General features: G+C 48.0%; 1 protein-coding gene across 1 annotated transcript in view; it reads right to left on the bottom strand.

The window, feature by feature from the left end:
- LOC112216931 (calcium/calmodulin-dependent protein kinase type 1D) overlaps nt 1-20,966 on the bottom strand; it is a 75,045-nt gene that overhangs the window by 9,287 nt on the left and 44,792 nt on the right. The window contains exons 2-6 of the mRNA XM_024377086.2: nt 18,994-19,125; nt 16,722-16,796; nt 5,184-5,322; nt 4,559-4,685; nt 1,782-1,857 (exon numbers count right to left, since the gene is read on the bottom strand). Of these exons, the coding sequence (XP_024232854.2) occupies nt 1,782-1,857; nt 4,559-4,685; nt 5,184-5,322; nt 16,722-16,796; nt 18,994-19,125 (549 nt within the window). The remainder of the gene's footprint in view (nt 1-1,781; nt 1,858-4,558; nt 4,686-5,183; nt 5,323-16,721; nt 16,797-18,993; nt 19,126-20,966) is intronic.

Raw genomic sequence — 20,966 nt, forward strand, 5'->3', positions numbered from 1 at the left:
ACAGGAAGTGAGCTCATAAAAGTTAACACATGCATTCACTTCCTACTTCAAGAAATAGTTTACTTTTAAGATGATAATAGAATACCATGAGGATGAATGAGATAAATGCTTAAACAACTATTCAATTGATAACAATAAACTGACAAGGTGAATGTAATGTATCCGAAACCTTTTCTCTGTCTGCTCTCCTAACCTCATCCTGGACTAATTGAACTTCTTCAAGTGGCAAAACGATTTCCATAGAAAACATTAGCCGCCATTATGATCAAACCTCATTAAAACGCCTTTCTCCATCGAACTCTGTTCTGCCTGATGTGGTCGCAATGAGCTTTTTGTTTTTGTGCTTTCACATTTGGTTAAAAGACTTGAACGTCATTCCCCCGCAGGAGCCCGAGCGATTATTCCACCTGATTACCTGATGCGATCGCTTCACACCTGAGGAGAGACCCAACCAGGCATGCCAAGCCGGATTGTGTTGAAGTGCTCAGGATCGGCTAACGAGGTCCGAGGCCTGTTCTAATGGTGCTAATGGCTAAATGACAAGACGGGAGTAGCTCACTGATCACTGGGAACTCACTGTGGCAACATCAGGGGTCTACCATCCAGAACTGCATATTCTTGGATTTAATGTATTTACTTGAACTCTAAACACATATTTGGTCTAATGTAATATTGCCTAGGCTATTCACAAGGATGTTTGAGGACTACTTATTGAACATACAAACATTCACAGTTTAATCCACCAGCTGGACTGACTGACTGTGTGAACGCTGTTTCTCAGACCCTTATTTCTCCTCGCTCACATGTGTAGAGGTGACAGGAGCGCGCGCACACACACTCCCACACACACACCCACACACACACACCTCTAAGGACCCTAGTGACACCTAGTGATCCTTATATCCAAAGCTGTGTAAGCAGGGAGAGTTACATAACAGCTACATCAATAAACAGACAGAGATGTATATAAACAGGTGAAAACAGAGAACAGAGGATGTCTGAGCAATTGGGGCGGGAGAAGGAACAAGGGGAGAGGGGAAGGATGAGAGAGAACCAGAGGGCAGAGCCTGCTTTGCACATCACAGAGCTCATCTTGCGACAAACCATTGAGAGCCAAGAACAACACAGAAAGGGAGAGAGGAGCAAAAATGAGGAACGTTTTCAGGGGATGAGGAAGATTTGCACTGATGCTCTAATGGCTGAGGTAAGGCACACCTTTCTCTCGTTCTCACAGCCTTTATTGTTCTATTACCCCTATTCACCCTGTCCCTAACCGTGAACTCTAACCCCTAAACACACACATACGTCTGGAACTCAGTCAGCGAGAGCTGAAACACACACAGCGCTAAATCTGCTCTGACTCAGAGGTTGTCCACACACAGACAGAGGGGTGAAAGACAAATGAAAAACAAAAGAGACATGTTGAAAAGTCTGTTTTTTCTCCTCAGAAGCAATATGTCCATACATGGTGACTGAGCAGAGCAGAGTGTAGCAGACTAACATCTGGGTCTGATGAAAGGAAAGAGAGGTATGATGTTGTGTCATTCTCCATTAATGGCCATTACAAAACACAAACATCCACGCACACACATAATAAGTCAAACTTGTGTGAACTTGTGAAATGCATCTGCACTCTAGAAGACATGAAAATCACAGAGTGACCAAGGATCCAAACCAAGGCCCTCAATATAAAGCTGTGAATTCTGCCCTCATGGCATTGACTGGGTATGGGAACACATAGCATGTCTGTAGGAGTTGTACAATAGACTGTAAATACTTACAGGATGTATGCAATGACTCCAATGGACCAGCAGTCCACTGCCTTACTGTAGGGCTTCTGAGCAAGAACCTCTGGAGCTGAGAGAGAGACAGAGAGAGTTATGTGACTTTGATGACATAACTGGAGACAGTCAGAGATGGAGAGAGACGGACATAGAGACATGTTCTCCGTCCTGGATTACCCTACTGTCGAGCCCAGAGCTGGAGCTCATCCTATCAGAGGCTGTGACACACACCACCACCCCCCCCCCCCACCCCCCCCTCCGTGGGCGATTAGAGACATAGAAGCCTGTCCAGACTAATCAATGATAACGGCCCAGACAAAATAAAACTGATATCACCCAAACAACAGCCGCCAGACAGGACAAAATCAAAGATTGAGGTAAATACAGATTACGGAACAGGAAACACACACACAGTCACAAGCATAGACTCACACACACAGTCGGACACGCATAGATGCGTGTGCACTGAGAGGCTCAAATGTAATACTTTAAAAAAAAACTTGTGCTGGGCTGAGTGTGTGTGGTACGTATCTCCTTTAACAATATGGCCAACGTGTGTGTGTGTGCGTGTACCCAGTATGTGTATGCGTGTGTCCACTCTGACGGTGGGCCTGTCCAAACCACAGAGTCTGGTCTTAATTCAGCCATCCCAGGCGCTAACCCTGGGCTATTCATACCTCAGGAATGCAGGCTTCTCAATGCCATCATCCAGGACCTGCTATATTTAGCAGCATTTCTAATGCAGCAACCATCACATTACAGCCTCTTAGAATGGAAAAGGCCTACAGCAGCCCATAGCAGATGGGGAGGGAGGGATGGAGGGACAAAAACTGCAGTGGCCTCATCTCACAAGATTGTTGGATAGAGGGATGAGGAAGGAGAACAAAGGAGTGTCTGAGCATTTAAAGACAATGTCATGTGGATGGGACAGTTCCAATGTCATTAACTAGTAAGGTGTTGTTTAGCTGGCCTACAGTACACCGGCTACAGTTCCCTATGGATAAGCTTAAACAAGTGTCTGCTAACTGACTTGCGTGTCGATGTAGGAGCGTGGATAGGACCCGGCAGATAAGACGTCAACATGATGAGTCTTCAGAGTGTCTGACTATCAGAGGCACCGTCCTACAAGTCAACATGATGAGTCTTCAGTGTGTCTGACTACCAGAGGCATCGTCCTACACGTCAACATGATGAGTCTTCAGTGTGTCTGACTACCAGAGGCACCGTCCTACAAGTCAACATGATGAGTCTTCAGAGTGTCTGACTACCAGAGGCACCGTCCTACAAGTCAACATGATGAGTCTTCAGAGTGTCTGACTACCAGAGGCACCGTCCTACAAGTCAACATGATGAGTCTTCAGAGTGTCTGACTACCAGAGGCACTGTCCTACACGTCAACATGATGAGTCTTCAGATTGTCTGACTACCAGAGGCACCGTCCTACAAGTCAACATGATGAGTCTTCAGAGTGTCTGACTACCAGAGGCACTGTCCTACAAGTCAACATGATGAGTCTTCAGTGTGTCTGACTACCAGAGGCACCGTCCTACAAGTCAACATGATGAGTCTTCAGAGTGTCTGACTACCAGAGGCACTGTCCTACAAGTCAACATGATGAGTCTTCAGTGTGTCTGACTACCAGAGGCACCGTCCTACAAGTCAACATGATGAGTCTTCAGAGTGTCTGACTACCAGAGGCACCGTCCTACAAGTCAACATGATGAGTCTTCAGAGTGTCTGACTACCAGAGGCACCGTCCTACAAGTCAACATGATGAGTCTTCAGAGTGTCTGACTACCAGAGGCACTGTCCTACAAGTCAACATGATGAGTCTTCAGAGTGTCTGACTACCAGAGGCACTGTCCTACAAGTCAACATGATGAGTCTTCAGAGTGTCTGACTACCAGAGGCACCGTCCTACAAGTCAACATGATGAGTCTTCAGAGTGTCTGACTACCAGAGGCACCGTCCTACAAGTCAACATGATGAGTCTTCAGAGTGTCTGACTACCAGAGGCACCGTCCTACAAGTCAACATGATGAGTCTTCAGAGTGTCTGACTACCAGAGGCACTGTTCTACACGTCAACATGAAAGGTTCTGTCATGGAAATAATGTAAAACATCTGTCTCTCACACTCCGCTGAGATGAAAAATCACGCACGCACGCACGCACACACACACACACACACACACACACACACACACACACACACACACACACACACACACACACACACACACACACACACACACACACACACACAGTGTCAGGGATGCAGTATATAAATCCCCATGTCTGACACAGGGATGGCAGTCGTCTGGCGCGTAGTGCACTGCAGTGGAGCGCCCCGCCATGTTGACTCTCTGACTCAGTCGCTCTGTTAAAAAGGGGAAAGCAGGCGACTGGGGGCAGGGTCTGTCAGCGTGTGATAAGAGCTTCTTACTCCAGAGGCAGGATGTCTGTGTGTGTGAGTGGCACACAGATGCACCCTCTCCCATTGCAGACACATAATTAAAGCAGTGTGATTTTTCCTATACTATACTATATTATAAAGTGTGTCACTGTGAAGCACAGTGATGGCATCACACTCAGTAAGAGTGAACACAACGTAGCATATGACTTTTGGAAAGGATGGTAGCCTAAAAACCTAAAAGGCTTTCATTTGCTTCCAGTATTAACATTTCAGTAGCCAACGACACAAGGTATATTAACATGTGGCATTAACTTTTAAGTCAGGATATTTAAGATTAAGGGGTGGAGAGGCATCTCTTACCCACGTATCCCGGCGTGCCGCACGCAGTCGACATGACGTCCCCACTGCCCTCCATCTTGGACAGACCAAAGTCACTGATCATGATCTTAGACTCGTCCTGGGGGTTAAAATACAGCAGGTTCTCTGGCTGGGAAGAGAGGACGGAGAGAGAGAGAGAGAGAGCGAGAGAGATGGAGCAATAGATTGTGATTAACACTCAAACTGAGCTCTCCCATCCTTTGATCTGTTTACTTAAATACATACCCTGAACAGACTGTAGATATAAAATCGTAATAATTCGTTAGGTAGGCTATAACCGACCACACAATACAGTTATGTTGCTGTCTGTTTTATGAAGCCGTTTGACCGTACTCCTCTCTCTCAGGCGATTCCGCTCTGTGGTGTATTTCCCAGAAGCCACTGTGTGTTGTGACCCGCTGAGTGGCCTAAATCACAAACGCATGCTGCACCACATCACCGCAATGAATCATGGTCCATAAAACACAAGTGATCCGCACATGTCGAGATGCAGGGGAGAGTAGACAGGGTTTTTGTGTCTGTGTTTCAGTGTGTGTGTTTCAGTGTGATTGTGTGTGTGTGTGATGGGAGAGAGGGAGAGGAGTGCAAGCTTGTGTGTCACCATCACCTTCAGGTCTCTGTGGACGATGCCCAACTTGTGGAGGTAGTCGACAGCGTCTAGCACTTGTCTAATGAGCGTACTGGCATCTTTCTCTGTGTAGAACCCCTTCTCCACGATACGGTCAAACAACTCGCCTCCCGACACTCTGTAGACACAGACAGAGAGGCGGTCAGTAAACGAGGTAAGTAAAACAGATGTGCACACACGCAGACACACATCTGGAGGGAACCTGTTATGAGACAGATCCACTGAGACTTCATTTATGAGCTACACGAATCTGCCTCCATTCAACCGTGTGTGTGTGTGTGTGTGTGTGTGTGTGTACCCCACAGTGGGGAGTGCTTTGACCCATTCCAACCCTCTGTGCCACTAAACTTATCCCTTCATGCTCTATACTATCACAACCAATCAAAGTGCACCATACAGTCTAAAACTAACTGTATGGGGAGAACTGTAGCAGAGAGACAGGACAGGAGATGGGAGGGAAACAAAATCTAAAAGAAACTGAGAAAAAGGTGCCTCATATTTCTCGGACCATAGATTGACACCGTGGAGGATAGTTAAGCTTCAGACTGTGTGTGTGTGTGTGTGTGTCAGACGGTGCCCTTGCTGTTTTACAGGTTTGTTTTAAGACTCTTAGACAGATTATGGGGTTTTTAAAGTGCCAGAACAGCCACAGGCCATAAGCTGAACATCCCATAACTTTCCTCAGTCCTCTACAGCCAACTGGCACAGGGTAGTATAGATGGCTGCTAAGCACTGATCTAAGGACAGATTTGTAGTATGTCCGGCCGTCCCTCATGGTTATGGAAAGGGTAAACTGATCCTGGGTCTGCCACTAGTAGAACAGCTCAGTGCACTGGTCATTAGCTTAGTGGCACTCAGCTGTATGTGAGCAGGGTGTCATCACTTCGTTTCACTGCAGAGAACCCATGTAACACTGTAGGTCTGTCGGGGAAAAGCATCTTTCTGTCACATTCCACCACAAGGGGGAGTAGCCAACCACTCATCTCTAATAGTGCCACAGTCCGTAAAGACTAGTTCTGAGGGAGGAAGGGAGGAGATAGGGATACATTTTTTAAATTTTTAAGTCAAATGACTCTATATTAGGTTTAACATGGGTTAGAACAAAGAGACACATTAAAATGCCTAGTATGTACGGTAAGAAGATTAAAGAGGTAGAATCTGTCTCTTATGACTGGTCTCCGTTTGTACTGACAAGCACCATATGGAAACAACGGAGGAAGGACATTTTTCATTTCCACAGGTACACAGCTCCCTCTCCTGGTTCCTGTATTGACCCCATCGACTGTTTCTGTTGTCTCGCGCTCTCATGTTTGACATGTCCCCTGAAGGCATCTGGCTGCAGTCCTTCTATAAACACTAGATTGATAAACAGACAGCTGACCTTCAACAGAACGCCATGCCATGTCACGCCAAGGGCTACCAGGAATCAGCGGTGACAACAAGTACTGTTTTGATCCGCTGATGTTAGTGCTTTCATATTGACCCAATAAAGTCCCTCCTTCTCTCTCTGTGTATGGCGTTTGGGAGGCAGATGTACTGTGCCTTCTTCCTCAGTACTGAGTTGACAGATTCTGCAGCAGGAGCCTGAGGGGCTGCTCCTCTCCTCTGATCCCCATGGGGGAGCTGTAACCATGATCATTACTGGTATTCATATTAACCCACACACTGAACCTAAAACAGACGCAACAAGATCTCTTATTGTCTTCTAGTTACTCTCTGAACCTAAATACTGATCTTGGATCAGCTTAAATCAATCTCAATTCTAACCTTAACCGCCATAAGATACAAACATAACTATCAATATAAAATAATAACCTATATACTACACAAGAACAACCAGGTTCACTGCACCTCTCGTTGCTGCACTGAGGGAGATTGATGGAGAATGAGCATAGGGTCAAATATATTTCTCTCTAAAACTGCAGAGATTTGCATTGGATGAATATTGAATACACAAACAAAATAGCACATGCATACACACATTGGCGGAGTGAGTGTGAATCTGGGGGGCATCGTCACAGTGACAGATCAAATAAGAACAGGAAGAAAGTTACATTCTAAGGAAGTCTCTGAAAAAAGGAGATAAGAAATTCATTGCTAATCCGCTCCGCTCTCTCTTGCCCTTTCTCTCCTTCCTCCCTCTCGCTCTCTCTATCCCCACACTCCCTCTCTTCTCTCTCTATCCCCACACTCCATCTCCCTCTCTTCTCTCTATCCCCACACTCCCTCTCTTCTCTCTCTATCCCCACACTCCATCTCCCTCTCTTCTCTCTCTATCCCCACGCTCCATCTCCCTCTCTTTCTCTCTATCCCCACGCTCCATCTCCCTCTCTTCTCTCTATCCCCACGCTCCATCTCCCTCTCTTCTCTCTATCCCCACACTCCATCTCTCCTTCTCTCTATCCCCACGCTCCATCTCTCCTTCTCTCTATCCCCACGCTCCATCTCCCTCTCTTCTCTCTATCCCCCACTCCATCTCTCCTTCTCTCTATCCCCACGCTCCATCTCCCTCTCTTCTCTCTATCCCCACACTCCATCTCCCTCTCTTCTCTCTCTATCCCCACACTCCATCTCCCTCTCTTCTCTCTCTATCCCCACACTCCATCTCCCTCTCTTCTCTCTATCCCCACACTCCATCTCCCTCTCTTCTCTCTCTATCCCCACACTCCATCTCCCTCTCTTCTCTCTCTATCCCCACACTCCATCTCCCTCTCTTCTCTCTCTATCCCCACACTCCATCTCCCTCTCTTCTCTCTATCCCCACACTCCATCTCCCTCTCTTCTCTCTCTATCCCCACGCTCCATCTCCCTCTCTTCTCTCTATCCCCACGCTCCATCTCTCCTTCTCTCTATCCCCACGCTCCATCTCCCTCTCTTCTCTCTATCCCCACACTCCATCTCCCTCTCTTCTCTCTCTCCATCTCCCTCTCTTCTCTCTCTATCCCCACACTCCATCTCCCTCTCTTCTCTCTATCCCCACACTCCATCTCCCTCTCTTCTCTCTCTATCCCCACACTCCATCTCCCTCTCTTCTCTCTCTATCCCCACACTCCATCTCCCTCTCTTCTCTCTCTATCCCCACGCTCCATCTCTTCTCTTCTCTCTATCCCCACACTCCATCTCCCTCTCTTCTCTCTCTATCCCCACACTCCATCTCTCCTTCTCTTCTCTCTATCCCCACGCTCCATCTCCCTCTCTTCTCTCTCTATCCCCACACTCCATCTCTCCTTCTCTTCTCTCTCTATCCCCACACTCCATCTCTCCTTCTCTTCTCTCTCTATCCCCACGCTCCATCTCTCTCTCTTCTCTCTATCCCCACACTCCATCTCCCTCTCTTCTCTCTATCCCCACACTCCATCTCTCTCTTCTCTCTATCCCCACCTCCATCTCCCTCTCTTCTCTCTCTATCTCCATCTCCCTCTCTTCTCTCTATCCCCACAGCTCCATCTCTCCTTCTCTTCTCTCTCTATCCCCACGCTCCATCTCTCCTTCTCTTCTCTCTCTATCCCCACGCTCCATCTCTCCCTCTCTTCTCTCTCTATCCCCACACTCCATCTCCCTCTCTTCTCTCTATCCCCACACTCCATCTCCCTCTCTTCTCTCTCTATCCCCACACTCCATCTCCCTCTCTTCTCTCTCTATCCCCACACTCCATCTCTCCTTCTCTTCTCTCTCTATCCCCACACTCCATCTCTCCTTCTCTTCTCTCTATCCCCACACTCCATCTCCTTCTCTTCTCTCTCTATCCCCACGCTCCATCTCTCCTTCTCTTCTCTCTCTATCCCCACACTCCATCTCCCTCTCTTCTCTCTCTATCCCCACACTCCATCTCTCCTTCTCTTCTCTATCCCCACACTCCATCTCCCTCTCTTCTCTCTATCCCCACACTCCATCTCCCTCTCTTCTCTCTATCTCCATCTCCCTCTCTTCTCTCTATCCCCACGCTCCATCTCTCCTTCTCTTCTCTCTCTATCCCCACACTCCATCTCCCTCTCTTCTCTCTATCCCCACGCTCCATCTCTCCTTCTCTTCTCTCTCTATCCCCACGCTCCATCTTCTCTCTCTATCCCCACACTCCATCTCCCTCTCTTCTCTCTATCCCCACAGCTCCATCTCCCTCTCTTCTCTCTCTATCCCCACGCTCCATCTCCCTCTCTTCTCTCTATCCCCACACTCCATCTCCCTCTCTTCTCTCTATCCCCACACTCCATCTCCTCTCTTCTCTCTCTATCCCCACACTCCATCTCCCTCTCTTCTCTCTATCCCCACGCTCCATCTCCCTCTCGCTCTCTCTATCTCCATCTCCCTCTCTTCTCTCTATCCCCCACTCCATCTCCCTCTCTTCTCTCTATCCCCACGCTCCATCTCTCCTTCTCTTCTCTCTCTATCCCCACGCTCCATCTCCCTCTATTCTCTCTATCCCCACACTCCATCTCCCTCTCTTCTCTCTATCCCCACACTCCATCTCCCTCTCTTCTCTCTATCCCCACGCTCCATCTCTATCCCCCTCCATCTCCCTCTCTTCTCTCTATCCCCACACTCCATCTCCCTCTCTTCTCTCTATCCCCACGCTCCATCTCTCCTTCTCTTCTCTCTATCCCCACGCTCCATCTCCCTCTCTTCTCTCTATCCCCACACTCCATCTCTCCTTCTCTTCTCTCTATCCCCACGCTCCATCTCTCCTTCTCTTCTCTCTATCCCCACGCTCCATCTCCCTCTCTTCTCTCTATCCCCACTCCATCTCTCCTTCTCTTCTCTCTCTATCCCCCACTCCATCTCCCTCTCTTCTCTCTATCCCCACGCTCCATCTCTCCTTCTCTTCTCTCTATCCCCACGCTCCATCTCCCTCTCTTCTCTCTATCCCCACACTCCATCTCCCTCTCTTCTCTCTATCCCCACGCTCCATCTCTCTTTCTCTTCTCTCTCTATCCCCACGCTCCATCTCCTCTCTTCTCTCTATCCCCACGCTCCATCTCTCCTTCTCTTCTCTCTCTATCCCCACGCTCCATCTCCCTCTCTTCTCTCTCTATCCCCACGCTCCATCTCCCTCTCTCTCTCTCTATCCCCACGCTCCATCTCTCCTTCTCTTCTCTCTCTATCCCCACGCTCCATCTCTCCCTCTCTTCTCTCTCTATCCCCACGCTCCATCTCCCTCTCTTCTCTCTATCCCCACACTCCATCTCTCCCTTCTCTTCTCTCTCTATCCCCACGCTCCATCTCCCTCTCTTCTCTCTCTATCCCCACGCTCCATCTCTCCCTTTCCTCTCTTCTCTCTATCCCCACACTCCATCTCTCCTTCTCTTCTCTCTCTATCCCCACGCTCCATCTCTCCTTCTCTTCTCTCTCTATCCCCACAGCTCCATCTCCCTCTCTTCTCTCTCTATCCCCACGCTCCATCTCTTCCCTCTCTATCCCCACGCTCCATCTCCCTCTCTTCCCTCTCTATCCCCACGCTCCATCTCTTCTCTCTCTATCCCCACGCTCCATCTCTCCCTTTCTCTTCTCTCTCTATCCCCACGCTCCATCTCTCCCTTTCTCTTCTCTCTCTATCCCCACGCTCCATCTCTCCCTTTCTCTTCTCTCTCTATCCCCACGCTCCATCTCTCCCTTTCTCTTCTCTCTCTATCCCCACGCTCCATCTCTCCCTTTCTCTTCTCTCTCTATCCCCACGCTCAATCTCTCCCTTTCTCTTCTCTCTCTATCCCCACGCTCCATCTCTTCCCTCTCTATCCCTTAGCTCCATCTCTCCCTTTCTCTTTCTCTCTATCCCCACGCTCCATCTCTTCCCTCTCTATCCCCAAGCTCCATCTCTCCCTTTCTCTTCTCTCTCTATCCCCACGCTCCATCTCTTCCCTCTCTATCCCCACGCTCCATCTCTTCTTTCTCTTCTCCCTATCCCCACGCTCCATCTCTTCCCTCTCTATCCCCATGCTCCATCTCCCTCTCTTCTCTCTCTATCTCCAAGCTCCATCTCTTCTTCTCTCTCTATCCCCACGCTCCATCTCTCCCTTTCTCTTCTCTCTATCCCCACGCTCCATCTCTCCCTTTCTCTTCTCTCTCTATCCCCACACTCCATCTCTCCCTTTCTCTTCTCTCTCTATCCCCATGCTCCATCTCTTCCCTCTCTATCCCCAAGCTCCATCTCTCCCTTTCTCTTCCCTCTCTATCCCCAAGCTCCATCTCTCCCTTTCTCTTCTCTCTCTATCCCCACGCTCCATCTCTCCCTTTCTCTTCTCTCTATCCCCACACTCCATCTCTCCCTTTCTCTTCTCTCTCTATCCCCATGCTCCATCTCTTCCTTTCTCTTCCCTCTCTATCCCCAAGCTCCATCTCCCTTTCTCTTCTCTCTCTATCCCCACGCTCCATCTCTCCCTTTCTCTTCCTCTCTATCCCCATGCTCCATCTTCCTTTCTCTTCCCTCTCTATCCCCAAGCTCCATCTCTCCCTTTCTCTTCTCTCTCTATCCCCACGCTCCATCTCTCCCTTTCTCTTCTCTCTCTATCCCCACGCTCCATCTCTTCCCTTTCTCTTCTCTCTCTATCCCCACGCTCCATCTCTCCTTTCTCTTCTCTCTCTATCCCCACGCTCCATCTCTTCCCTTTCTCTTCTCTCTCTATCCCCACGCTCCATCTCTCCCTTTCTCTTCTCTCTCTATCCCCACGCTCCATCTCTCCCTTTCTCTCTATCCCCACGCTCCATCTCTCCCTTTCTCTTCATCCCCATCTCCATCTCTCCCTTTCTCTTCATCCCCATGCTCCATCTCTTCTCTCTCTATCCCCACGCTCCATCTCTCCCTTTCTCTTCTCTCTCTATCCCCACACTCCATCTCTTCTTCTCTCTCTATCCCCACGCTCCATCTCTCCCTTTCTCTTCTCTCTCTATCCCCAAGCTCCATCTCCCTTTCTCTTCTCTCTCTATCCCCAAGCTCCATCTCTCCCTTTCTCTTCATCCCCATGCTCCATCTCTCCCTTTCTCTTCTCTCTCCATCCCCACGCTCCATCTCTCCCTTTCTCTTCCTCTCTCTATCCCCAAGCTCCATCTCTCCCTTTCTCTTCTCTCTCTATCCCCACGCTCCATCTCTCCCTTTCTCCTCTCTATCCCCAAGCTCCATCTCTCCCTTTCTCTTCTCTCTCCATCCCCACGCTCCATCTCTCCCTTCTCTTCTCTCTCTATCCCCAAGCTCCATCTCTCCCTTTCTCTTCTCTCTCTATCCCCACGCTCCATCTCTCCCTCTCTTCTCTCTCTATCCCCACGCTCCATCTCTCCCTTTCTCTTCTCTCTCTATCCCCAAGCTCCATCTCTCCCTTTCTCTTCTCTCTCTATCCCCACGCTCCATCTCTCCCTTTCTCTTCATCCCCATGCTCCATCTCTACCTTTCTCTTCTCTCTCTCCCTTTCTCTTCGCTCACTCTCTCTCTCTTCTCTGCCAACAGTGACTTGTTTTTTCCAGCCGAGACGAGCGTGGCAGGGAATGACAAGCAAAAGGCTAAGCTGACAACACACACACGTTGGCTGGACATAACGGTGTGGTAGTGACGGAGGAGATGGGCCACCATCCTGCAGGGTTGCGTAACCATTTGCGTAGGGAGACCATGGCAATCAGACAGGAGCCAAATCTCCTTCCCTTTCAATACACACATCAACACCATACTGTAGGCACATACACACACACTAACTGTGCACACATACACTCACACACACTATTGTCTTTCCATTTGGTCTCACTCGCTTCTGTATTGCTCTTTCTTGCCATCTCTGTCCCGTTCTCCATCCCTCTCTTCCTTTGCCCCCCTAATTTTTGTCGTAGAGGATGGTCGGGGGGCGGAACATAATTATAATAATTGATGCACTGCAAATGAACCACAACTAAGCTCAAAAAAAGAGATTATTACAATAAAATAACAATACTTTCATATCTTGATTACATTGAGACACGATCACATCTCTTTAATTTGTGGGAATACACATTTTTAGCTGAATTCCTGGTGAGTTTACAGTATTTGTTTGACCAAAAACTAAAATCCTGCGGGTCGCTTGTTGTTGACCCTGATGTAGTGGTTCCTATAGTACGGTAGTGGTGTGAAGGTGTTGCTGACCCTGCTGTAGTGGTTCCTACAGTAAGGTAGTGGTGTGAAGGTGTTGCTGACCCTGCTGTAGTGGTTCCTACAGTAAGGTAGTGGTGGTGTTTCTGACCCTGCTGTAGTGGTTCCTACAGTAAGGTAGTGGTGTGAAGGTGTTGTTGACCCTGCTGTAGTGGTTCCTACAGTAAGGTAGTGGTGTGGTGCTGACCCTGCTGTAGTGGTTCCTACAGTAAGGTAGTGGTGTTGCTGACCCTGCTGTAGTGGTTCCTACAGTAAGGTAGTGGTGTGAAGGTGTTGCTGACCCTGCTGTAGTGGTTGCTACAGTAAGGTAGTGGTGTGTGGTGTTGCTGACCCTGCTGTAGTGGTTCCTACAGTAAGGGTGGTGTGGTGTTGCTGACCCTGCTGTAGTGGTTCCTACAGTAAGGTGGTGTGGTGTTGCTGACCCTGCTGTAGTGGTTCCTACAGTAAGGTAGTGAGGTGTTGCTGACCCTGCTGTAGTGGTTGCTACAGTAAGGTAGTGGTGTTGCTGACCCTGCTGTAGTGGTTGCTACAGTAAGGTAGTGATGTGAAGGTGTTGCTGACCCTGCTGTAGTGGTTCCTACACTAAGGTAGTGGTGTTGCTGACCCTGCTGTAGTGGTTCCTACAGTAAGGTAGTGGTGTGAAGGTGTTGCTGTGGTGTTGCTGACCCTGCTGTAGTGGTTCCTACAGTAAGGTAGTGGTGTGAAGGTGTTGCTGACCCTGCTGTAGTGGTTCCTACAGTAAGGTAGTGGTGTTGCTGACCCTGCTGTAGTGGTTGCTACAGTAAGGTAGTGATGTGAAGGTGTTGCTGACCCTGCTGTAGTGGTTCCTACAGTAAGGTAGTGGTGTTGCTGACCCTGCTGTAGTGGTTGCTACAGTAAGGTAGTGATGTGAAGGTGTTGCTGACCCTGCTGTAGTGGTTCCTACAGTAAGGTAGTGGTGTTGCTGACCCTGCTGTAGTGGTTCCTACAGTAAGGTAGTGGTGTGAAGGTGTTGTTGACCCTGCTGTAGTGGTTCCTACAGTAAAGTGGTGTTGCTGACCCTGCTGTAGTGGTTCCTACAGTAAGGTGTGAAGGTGTTGCTGACCCTGCTGTAGTGGTTCCTACAGTAAGGTAGTGGTGTTGCTGACCCTGCTGTAGTGGTTCCTACAGTAAGGTAGTGGTGTTGCTGACCCTGCTGTAGTGGTTCCTACAGTAAGGTAGTGTGTGTTGCTGACCCTGCTGTAGTGGTTCCTACAGTAAGGTAGTAAGGTGACCCTGCTGTAGTGGTTCCTACAGTGTTGCTGACCCTGCTGTAGTGGTTCCTACAGTAAGGTAGTGATGTGAAGGTGGTGACCCTGCTGAGTGGTGAAGGTGTTGTTTGACCCTGCTGTAGTGGTTCCTACAGTAAGGTAGTGGTGTGAAGGTGTTGTTGACCCTGCTGTAGTGGTTCCTACAGTAAGGTAGTGGTGTGAGGGAGTTTTAACAGTAACACTCACAAGCCTGTGGCTGAACCTGCTGCTTCCGTAGAACAGATCTGACTGTAGAAATGTTTGGTTTGTTTAACTCACATGGTTTCAGTGTTATTGGGGAGAAGAGAGAAAAAACATGTTTGTATTTTCTGTAAAACCCTACGCACTTTTACAACCCTTTTCATTCATCATTAATTAGCCGCCGACTGAGTCGAAAAGGTTCAAGCTTTGCTCTACTCTAGATATGTTTTTCGCTCTCTGTCTTCTGCCTGCTTGCTTTCTCTTTGTCTCCCCCTTCAAACCCCCTCCTCTTGTTCTTGGCTTCACTTTCTCAGTTTTGGCTTTCACTCATATACCAAATTCATCCTGAAGCAATCTCCTTGATACACTGACCCACTGAGTATATTCTGAATCCAATCTCATTCTCTCTCCCCCCTCTCTCTCTCCTTCCCTCCCTCATCACACTTCCATCTGCCTCTCATACCATTCCCTCTCTCCCTCATTTATTTGAACAGGATTGGATGCATCAGCCATGTGGTGATGACATGGTTGTAGATTGCTGTAGACAGCAGCTCTTCATCCAACCAGAGATGGAAGCATCACACCAGACCCAACTAACTAATCACAGCTAGATCGAACGACATGACAACCTCCGAGCACAGATGCCGTTAAACCAAACCCGACGTATCAAACTCAGAGCCAAGTTAAATCAGATATGTCAAACTCCGAGAGAGTACAGGTATATCAGACCTGACATGTCAAACTCAGAGCAAAGTTAATCAGACCTGACGTGTCAAAATCACATCAAATCTAAATCAAACTCCAAGCACAGGTACTGTATATCAGACCTGACGTGTCAAAGAAAAGTTTAATCAAACCAAACCTGTCAACCTCTGAGGATGATTCATATCCAGGCAAGATCACAGGGGGCTGGTAAAGACGGCAGACCTGGTCCAACGTTTCTACTCGGAGGTGACGCTTGATACACGGATGATAGGTACCGACTCAGAGTTCAGATGAGTACTGCGAGTACTGCTGAGGTGTTATTCCTGGTTCTACCAAGTTAAGCCCTGTCATAAGTGGAGTGAGGTGACCTTTCACCTCTGTATCCGTGGTAACAGAGCCTGATATGAGAAGGTGCCTTGCTGCAGAAGAGACAGGGGAGAATCATTTCACACCTGCTGCAGGTGATGGGAGAGGTAAGGGGTAAAGGTGAGAGGAGAGATGAGGTGTGAGGGGTGAGGAGAACAAGGGTGAGATGGAAGAAAAGAGAAGAGAGATGAGGGGAGGATGAGAGGCAGAAGACTGAAGTGAAAGATGGTTCTGATGGGTGGGTGTTTTTCTCCTCTCTTCTCAATTCAACAGCCTGTTAGCACTGAAACTAATAACATTACGTGTGCCGTGACTCAGCAATAAACAAAATGATCAAACTTAAGAACTGCTCTACTTTCCTGCACACACACATAACTCACAACACATTTAAATCCATAACTCACACGCCCTCCTTCGACAGACTGATATAACTCCAGCTGATTAATTTGTCCAGGACTGCATAGTGGCAGGTTGGCCTTGCTGTAACGTTAGAGTAACATTATGTAAACGTTAGCTGAGCGCTACGAGCCAGGTCCCATTCCCTCTCCTGTCGTCCATCTTAATGGAAGTCTAATTGGAGTAATGAGGGCTTATAAAGTGTGTGAGTGTGTAAGCTAAAACAGTCACCCCCTGCCCCATTCCTCAGTGCTGAGTCAGTCTGAGGGTACGGCAGGTCAGGTCAGTGAGCGAGACAGACAGTCAAAGAGAGAGACAGAAGGAGAGAGAAGAGACACAAAGAGGGTGATAAGAAGAGACAGTAAGAAGTAGAAGGGGGGAAAGAGAATGACAGGAATTAAGATCAAGAAATAAGACTAGATGAATGGAGGAGAGAGAGAGAGAGAGAGAGAGAGAGAGAGAGAGAGAGAGAGAACTTACAGCTGCATGATCAGGTAGAGGTGGTTGGAACTCTCATAGATGTCCTCCAAAGCCACTATGTTCTCATGCTTGATTCTGGAGGGACAGAAAACACAGACAATGTTAGTATATTAGTCATGTACAACTATAACCCTTTAAACATATCCCAGACCATCTACATCCCCCTTTACCTCCGCTCTAGAGTCATCTCAAACACTTACTAAACATAAGCTCTCTCCCTCCGTCTCTCCCCCCCTCCAACACTATACTCAGGCCTTGCCATGGTAACTGCTCCATGGTGAAAGTGTATAATGTGTACACATGGGACATGCTTGTGCTGCTGTGGTGGTGGTCAGTGTGTCTGTCTGCGTGTGTATGTGTGTGTGTGTGTGTGTGTGTGTGTGTGTGTGTTTGCATGTGTGCCTCATGACCCATTTGCCGATGATGTTATTGCAAAGGGGAATAATACTGTACACACCTGTCGCGCACACACACAGGAAGCGTGAGCAGGTGGGGAGTTCAGTACGTACATTAGGAGTGTGTGAGATCTCTGAGCTCGTAGCGAGCGGTGGAGAGTAGAGATATGAGTCATAGACAGTCTGAGGAAAGATGGCTGAGATGAGATCACCAGGGAGGAGAATGTGTTTAAAGTCTCTCTGGCATCGTGGAAGGGTAAAGCAGATATGAACCTAAGAGTAGAGATAGAGGATTCCTGATCCCCTCTCATTACATGACAAATCCTTCCACAGTTAATGCCTTATTATTTGACAACTGATTATTTGTGTCTTAGAGAAGGCTGTGTGTGTGTGTGTGTGTGTGTGTGTGTGTGTGTGTGTGTGTGTGTGTGTGTGTGTGTGTGTGTGTGAATCCCTGTAGAGCGGCAGAATCCAAATAAACTAGTAGGCGACAGAGTGGGCAGAGACTGTGGCACGACACTATACCCCAACTTAACATAAAGCGAGAGAGCCTGATTATATCTTTGTGAATGTGTGTGTACTAGTTCTCTATTTTTGACGCATGTGTGTGTCTGAATGTGTGTACACACATGACCACTTTTAGTGTATACATATATATTACAAAAGTATGTGGACACTTGCTCGTCAAACATTTCCTTCCAAAATTATGGGCATTATCATGGAGTTGGTCCCCACTTTGCTGCTATAACAGCCTCCACTCTTCTGGGAAGACTTTCCACTAGATGTTGGTACATTGCTGCGGGGACTTGCTTCCATCCAGCCACAAGAGCATTAGTGAGGTCGGGCATGGATGTTGGGTGAATAGGCCTGGCTCGCAGTTGGTGTTCCAATTCATCCCAAATGTGTTCGATGGTGTTGAGGTCAGGGCTCTGTGCAGGCCAGTCAAGTTCTTCCACACCGATCGACAAACCATTTCTGTATGGACCTCGCTTTGTGCACAGGGTCATTGTCATGCTGAAACAGGGAAGGTCCTTCTTCAAACTGTTGCCACAAAGTTGGAAGCACAGAATAATCTAGAATGCTTATGCTGTAGCATTAAGATTAATCCTTCACTGGAACTAAGAGGCCTAGCCGAACCATGACAAAACAGCTCAGGCCATTATTCCTCCTCCACCAAATTTTACAGTTGACACTATGCATTGGGGCAGGTAGTGTTCTCCTGGCATCCACCAATCCCAGATTACTCCGTCGGACTGACAGATGGTGAAGCGTGATTCAACACTCCAGAGAACGCGTTTCCACTGCTCCAGATCCCAATGGCGGCGAGCTTTACACCACTCCAGCCGAAGCTTGGCATTGCGCATGGTGATGTTATGTTTGTGTGAGGCTGCTCTGCCATGGAAACCCATTTCATGAAGCTTCCGACAAACCGTTCTTGTGCTGATGTTGCCGCAAGAGGCAGTTTGGAACTCGGTAGTGAGTATTGCAACCGAGGACAGACGATTTCCACACGCTACGCGCTTCAGCACTCGCCGGCCCCATTCTGTGAGCTTGTGTGGCCTAACATGTGTAAAATACAATGTGTTCCTCACTGGAAGAAAAGATTAGTAGGTACATTAAGTTCAGTATCAGTGCTTAGGACACAAGGTCGCTAAGCAAAGAAATAGAAGACAGAGAGGGTGTTTTCTATAGTCGCTACCTACCTTAATCTCCTGTTCTGTCAGTGTGAGACTGTGGACGGTGACCTAAAGATAACAGTGAATGTGGAGTAGTGGGAGGGATGCGAGCGTGATGCGCGGTGGTGAAGGGTGGCGGTGTTTCCGTTCGGTCGCCAGGGTAACAGGTGTTAGGGAGGAGAAGGTAGGTGGGAGACTTACTTGCGGAGCACGTTGATCTCGTTCTCGATGCTGCTCTCTTTCCCCTTCAGGGCCTTCTTGGGGATACACTTCACAGCAAACATCTTCCCTGTAGACCTCTCCTGGGCCAACACCACCTCAGAGAACGCCCCGCTAAGAGAGAGAGAAAGAAAATATTTGATTCATCAATTAGCAAATGTGTAAGACAGTTCAACGCAAGTACAGATACTAAACACAGACATGAAACAGCAAAACAAGTTAACAATCTTTCCATGAGAGAGCGAGAGAGGTGGCAGAGGGGAGCTAGAGAGAGATTTATGAAGCGTAGTTCATTAATGCAGTCTCAGCTCCATGAATCTCATTGTTCTCTGTCCAGCTCATCTGAAACCCTCCAAACCACTCACTCACTATATCACCATCTCCAACACACTTCACAGCCACTCAGCTATCACTCTTTCGCTCTCTCCATCGCTGTCTCCCCCTCTCTCGTTTCTCTTTATTTATCACTCTCTCGTTGTCCTTCACTCATTGTTTCATGTTCAATCGCTCTATAATATGCTTGATATCCTCCTTATCCTTTGTCCCAGTTCCCTTGGTCTCTCTCGCTCTCCCTTTCTCCACAGTTCATGTTTATTCTTTCTATGTTCTCTCCTCCATATATCGGCTCCCTTCTTCCCACTTCCTCTCCTTCTCTCCCTGCCCCTCCCTCACCTTGTTTTCCTGCTGCGTTCTTCTTGTTAGCTCGGTAGGAAATCAAATTTCATATCTGGTTTGCTTTCATTCATCAGCTGACTAATGGTCCATGCTGCTATGTCAATCAGCAATGAAGGAACTAGGGGAGAGACAGGGTACACATCCTCTCTCTTCCTCTCCACTATTATTCTACTCTTCCGTTCCCCGCCTCTCCTCTTCCCACTCTCGTCGCTCCTGCCTTTGGGACATGGTACTGGTTATGAATTAATTCATACTTCCTTTCCTCCCTCCTTTCTGTCCTTCTATTTCACTCTGCTGATGGCCTTTATATAAGGCACAACAAGCATGACAACATCATTTTGGAAAGTGTACAATTTTAGTAATACAACCGTGGTAATATTCAACCTGTGTGTGTGTGTGTTTAGTGCTATAGTCCAGATAGCCCTAGAGCCATTTAGAAGCCCCCATTTGTTGATGACCACCGACTCCAAAACATCACCATTTGACACAACACTGAAAAGCTCTAAAAACACTGACGCAGAGATAAAGCAGCAATGCAGGCCTGTCGCCATGCTGCACACACACACACTCCCTTTCATTTGTGATTCGCAATTACAAACGGGATAGTTCTGGTCCCACTTGATGGTTGGTCGATTATTCACAAAATCATGGTCTCAGAGTGTTCGCTTGGTATCGCACACGTTTCAATTACTATTGCAGGGACATAACAGCCAGGCATTGTTCTGGGAACGCACACATGATTCTCATACATCTCCCTCCTCAGTCCTTCGCATTCCTTCCTTTCTCCTAGCCTCCATCGCCATCCTCTCCTCCTCCATTTCTCTCTGCTGGAATTCTTCTTCTCCCTTATATTTCTTCTCACGTTTATCACCAAAAGATGATTCCCTTCTCCACCCCTCACCTCCTCTTCTCACTCCCTCTGCCCTTTCGCTGAGTTGCTCACACATCTGTCATACTGGCAGCTGATCTTATCGGGTGTTCAGGTCTCTTAATGTGAAGAAGTTTTATTCTCAATGGAAACTAGTAACAGACCCATTGAAGTTAATCAAAGCACGCACAGCCTTATAAAATACTGTAAACACATTAAAACAAGTGATCTGTGATTAAGCTGGTTGCTGGTCGTCACTTTTACTCAGTGCATGAATTATAATGAAGCGAGAGCACACACCTGCTACACACCTTACAGAGGGGTCTGAACTGAGCTCCCTAATCCTACCAGCATGACCTGGGAGTACACATACACAGGCAACCCCTCTTACCCAGGGCGAGGTCACCCAGCC

This window comes from Oncorhynchus tshawytscha, linkage group LG17 (assembly GCF_018296145.1).
Source record: "Oncorhynchus tshawytscha isolate Ot180627B linkage group LG17, Otsh_v2.0, whole genome shotgun sequence".
Classification (NCBI taxonomy): Eukaryota; Metazoa; Chordata; class Actinopteri; order Salmoniformes; family Salmonidae; genus Oncorhynchus; species Oncorhynchus tshawytscha.